This window comes from Notothenia coriiceps, unplaced genomic scaffold (genome assembly GCF_000735185.1).
Source record: "Notothenia coriiceps isolate Sejong01 unplaced genomic scaffold, NC01 NC01_scaffold00002464, whole genome shotgun sequence".
Classification (NCBI taxonomy): Eukaryota; Metazoa; Chordata; class Actinopteri; order Perciformes; family Nototheniidae; genus Notothenia; species Notothenia coriiceps.
In genome coordinates, this window is record NW_011335165.1 from 14,738 (window position 1) to 19,982 (window position 5,245).

At 38.2% G+C, this 5,245-nt stretch overlaps 1 protein-coding gene across 1 annotated transcript; it reads left to right on the plus strand.

Annotated features, from left to right (window-relative positions):
• Positions 1-324: 324 nt before the first annotated feature.
• Positions 325-4,927, plus strand: LOC104967690 (probable ATP-dependent RNA helicase YTHDC2; the record flags this gene model as incomplete). The annotated part of the gene is made up of 3 exons (XM_010797207.1): positions 325-413; positions 1,587-1,783; positions 4,731-4,927. Coding segments are annotated over exons 1-3 (483 nt in total), but the record flags the coding sequence as incomplete, so codon positions are not given.
• Between the last annotated feature and the right edge of the window lie 318 nt (positions 4,928-5,245).

Sequence of the window (5,245 nt, forward strand, 5' to 3'; positions counted from 1 at the left end):
CAAAAAGTTGATTTATCCGTTTTGGTTTTAAAACAGAATAACGTCGTTTTTTTTGGTTTTCCGTTTTTTGGTTTTGGTTTTAAAACAAAAAAACAACACAAGTTTTTAGTTTTTCCTATTCGGTTTTGAAACGAAATAACCAAAGAACGAACCATTTCTACTATGTTCAATTTTATTTATATTTACTTGCACTATTTTATGTTTTATTGTGTTGCACTGTTGGAGGAGCCTGAGACCTCAGATGTTCGTTGTCATGACTACACTGTAGCTATGCACACATGACAATAAAAGCCTTGAACCTTGTGTCGTCCTAATATTGCAGAGATGGAGTTTCCTTCGTCCCTGACCAGTACTGAGCGGGCTTTCATCCATCGGACGGCTCAGTCCCTGGGATATATCTCCAGGAGCAAAGGGTGAGTTCCTCCACCGGAACCATCTTCATCTAAGCATCCCTGAGGAATTGTGCAAAGAAATAGACATTTAAATATCTCTCACTCCTCAGAAATGTTGTTATACCCGAGTTTGATGACAATAAAGATATTCAGATTGTCACTCTTATGAAGTGGTTAAGTATTTCTACCCTTAAGCAGCCGATAATCCTAGTAGTCTAGCAGGAAGGGCCCTCAGATTTCGAGATACCCCTACCCGAGGTGGAACAAATTACAACAATGATTTGTCTTATCTTTAGGGTCTCCCATTAATGAAATTGATAGTTTCCGTCTAAACTAAAGCTACGTTTACAGGACTATAATTCAGTATTTTTTTAGTTAAATAATTGTCTGACTATTTGGTGATGTAGGACAGCCACCTGGTTCATACCTCAGCAAATCTGAAGAGGAAACGAGTGGTCATTCTCAAGTTATGGGCTTTTTTGTCTCCTTTCCCACATTCGGCCTGGTCACATTCGGCCTGGTCTAATTTGGCTCTTTTTCAGGGATTGGGGTAGTTCTAAAGAACAACCAAAACAAATGGTTTCCCCCCAAAATAAAATTTAACAACAATCAATTTCATTAATGGGAGACCCTAAAGATAAGAATAATCATTGTTGTCATTTGTTCGACCTCGATCTCGAAAACTAAAGCCTTTTTTGAGGACTTGCTGCTGGACTATAGACTGTAGTGTTGCATTTTTAAGAAGATTTGTCAATTTACTTTGTTACTCTACCTATTTTTCTATAAAGTGAAGATTTGTTTACCTACTTTTGGTACATGCTCTGATAGAATAACTGTATGCTGTTGAACACGATCAACAAATCTAAAGAAAGGAGGTGAGTAAATTGACTAATTCTTCATAAAAAATGTTGGGGCTTAAATCTGTTAGAATAGAATAGAATCCTTTATTGTCATTATACAGGTACAATGAGATGAGTAGAGCTACTCCTTTCTTTAAGTTTCCATCAAAAATACAAAAAAACAAACGAGACATTCAGGAGAAGACCACATACAAACAACAAGCATTCATACTTCAATATGCAGATACAGTTAAAGTGCAGGAATATATCGGTTTAGGTCAAATAAACGTTTTGAATGTGTATCAAAATGTGTATAAGTATGTTGACAAAAGACATTTCTCTCCCTCTGTCTCAGGAAAGGACCAAATCGCTTCCTCACCCTGAAGAAAAAGAGCTGCACGGACAAACCTCGGCCCTCCATGCCCCTCCCACTCTCCCAAAATTCGATATATTCCATCCGAAGCCTCCTGCAGAGGTTCCCAGTCAGCAATAAGGAGCGCATCGACATGCAGCCCAACACCAGGAACGGCATGTCTGTGTCTTCAGAATCTGGTGAGTGTCTGAGTGTGCTCTAAGGTCGCATTCACACCTCAAAGTCCGCTCTCAGGTGCGCACCAGACCACAGTTTGTTACATTGTTTCATTTTTCAGAAGGTTCAAACGGACTATAAACTTTAAACACAAGTCATGTGCACGGAAATGCTGTTCAACCATTGGTCAGGCATTAAGGGGATAGAAACGCAAATCCGGACAATTTCTACCGGAGCCTCCGCCATGGAGCATCGGCAGGTTATTCTCATGCTGCTGTTAATCTGGAGATCAACAGACTCTAGAGGCCCGCGCATATGATTATATAATCAGATAACGTCCGTTAAAAAACATTATAACACATATAATGAGAGAAGTTCTGCAGTAAGGAGGGCGTTTCACAGACTGAAGGTGGATCTGACTTTTATGTATAGTTGACGGAGCATTTTTACTTTACACGACACTGTTCAACACTTCATTCTGCTTCACTCTTTAACTAAACAACCGCGGAAGATTTTGAAGACGCGTAAATACTACGCTTCCTGTGTTTTGGTGCGGACTGCGTTCACACCAAAACAATGAACCGCTCCAGAGTTCGCAAGCAAGCGCTCCAGACCACCTCTTTAGGCGGACCAGAGTCCGGTTGTTTAGTTCACTTCAGAGGTCTCGGACTGCGTTCACACCGACCCAAACGAACCGCACCAAGCGGGTAAACGCCCCAGGGTTTGATTCAACCGGACTAAACAAGGCTGGTGTGAATGCGCCCTAAGTTTTTTCTGTAGACTTCTGCGGTTAATTTAGTAAAATCATTCAACATTTTTTCCTTTTTTTACTCAGATAATGGGTTTGATTTTGTGTACATTTGTTTATTTGACCATACATTTCACAAAGAAGCGTGGTGGTTGTTACGTTGCCTCCTAGACTAGGGGCACAAAGGGAAGTAACAAAATATAAAAATAACCGGGAGAGATTAAAAAGAGAGAGGAAACCGATTTGTGAAACCACCAGATGATGTTTTAATTAATCAAAACTAAAGAGGGCTCACTCGCCAACTTGCACAACAAACTTAAGATAAACTAAGAAAAACTTTCTCTTAAAAGAAATTGACTAAAGTGCTTAATACACAAAGATAAAGTGGAGCACATCTCCTAACAATGAACAAACACAAGTTAAACATTTTGTAAAATCATTCAATGTTTTTTTCCTTTTTTTTCCTAAAAGGTGTTGCATAGATTTAGGTGATTATTTATTGTATTTGTCTGTGTTGATGTTACACATGGAGCTGCTGTGATGCAAGTCACATTTCAGACTTGATCTGACCGTTAAAGTGTTATCGTATCGTATGCTTTGTAAATAGTCAATCCTTTCGCCTGTATCTACTTGTCTTTCATCCTTTCTTTATAACTAATTAAAAAGGTGTCTCATATCATCTGGCCGGGGACAACAGCTGGAAATGAGCAATGTTGGCTAGAGCAGTGTTTCTCAGACTGTTCCATACCAAGGACCACTTAACCAATAAAAAAACACTCGCGGACCACCTAACTCCACAAGTATCCCAAAACACATCGTTTTTCTAGAACAGATTACAAATTGCCTGAAAATGGTAGAAACAAGTGCAACATGTGTGACGAAGGTGTTTCGCTGGGCTATATCATGCAATTGAAAGTGAAACTTAAGCTCGCTCCATTGCGGAGATATTCCCGCGAGAGTGCGGAAAACTGTAACTATTTATTTATTTCAAATGTGAAATTTTACCAATATACCCACAGACCACTAGGGGGCGCTCACGGACCACCAGTGGTCCGCGGACCACACTTTGAGAAGCACTGGGCTACAGAATATATTCATTTAATGTCTATACATGTACAATGAAAGAAAGAAAAGCTTATCCCTTTTTTAAAAGGTGCCATCAAAACAAATACACACAGCATACATACTTATGTAAGAATAAAGAATAAAGTGCAGTAATTATTTCCAGGGGTATAAAAAAAAAAGTAATAAACAATAATAGGTATTTATTTATAATAATTATATATATGTATATATATATCAGGGTGTTCGCAGGGTCTTAAAAAGTATTAAAAGTTGATAAATCAATTTAGCGAAAATTAAGGCTATTAAAAAGTATAAACGGCGTTTTCCAAGGTTTTACATTTTGTAGCTTGTTTTCAATAAGTATATAAATTGTCCAAAGAGGTTGTATTCTACAGTCTGCCTGAATGTAATCATTGCGTCTTTGTGTAGTGTGATTCTGTGTAGGTCCGTTTACGCCGGTTGTTAAACAACATCGTTATGGGGAAATGCAAGTTTGCGTCCAAATGGTTGGAAGATAAGGAGGAAGGACAATCAATACTGTATATAGTCAATGTGAGGTAAAGTGTGTCGCCAAGGTAACCGTTTAGAACTCCAAGTGGCGATGAGGTCTTAAAATGTATGGAAAGGGTCCAAAGATCCAAAAATACTTAAAGTAAAAAAAAAAAACGTAAATTCCAAAAATACTTAAAGTTCCAAATATACTTAAAGTTCCAAATATACTTAAAGTTCCAAATATACTTAAAGTTCCAAAAATACATAAAGTTCCAAAAATACTTAAAGTTCCAAAAATACTTAAGGATCCAAAAATACATAAAGTTCCAAAAATACTTAAAGTTCCAAAAATACATAAAGTTCCAAAAATACTTAAAGTTCCAAAAATACTTAAAAATACTTAAAGTTCCAAAAATGCTGAAAATGGTTGGAAGATAAGGAGGAAGGACAATCAATACTGTGTATAGTCAATGTGAGGTAAATGTAACCGGTTAAACCTCAAAGTGGCGATGAGGTCTTAAAATGTATGGAAAGGGTCTTAGAAAAGGTCTTAAAAGGTCTTGCATGTGACTTCAGGATTCCTGTATATAGCCTGATATATACAAAAGTTGACGGGAAGACGACAGAAGTGTTAAACGTTTCATGTGATAATCTCCTCCCCTCAGAGGGCGGCTGTGACAGGGCGAGCGGACGTCTGAACAACGGGATTCCCACGGTGCCGAAGAGAAGGAGCCCGTCAGATCTGGACACTTTTCGGCAATCTCTTCCTGTCCACGAGCGCCAGGAGGAGATCATCCACGTGATCAGAGAAAGCCGCGTGTTGCTGGTGGTGGGAGAGACCGGCTCGGGAAAAACTACACAGGTTCTTTTTATTCTAACCTTTTATGCTCTTAACCTTTTTTGATATTACCATATTTTTATTCAATATTTCTCCTTAGATAACTTTATATTTTAATTGTTTTAATTGTATTTTCTCCTCGTAGCATTGTGAAGCACTTTGAGATGGCGTTGTTTTTAAAGTGTGCTATATAAAAGAAATGTATTATTATAGTTGGGTCTGACTCTACAACTGAAATATGTTAGAAGGATCAGGGAGGCCCTAAAGCACGTTGCCCATAAACTACATGTCCCACAATGTATCTCATTTTGTGACAAACGCACTGAAGAGACTTGCAATTAT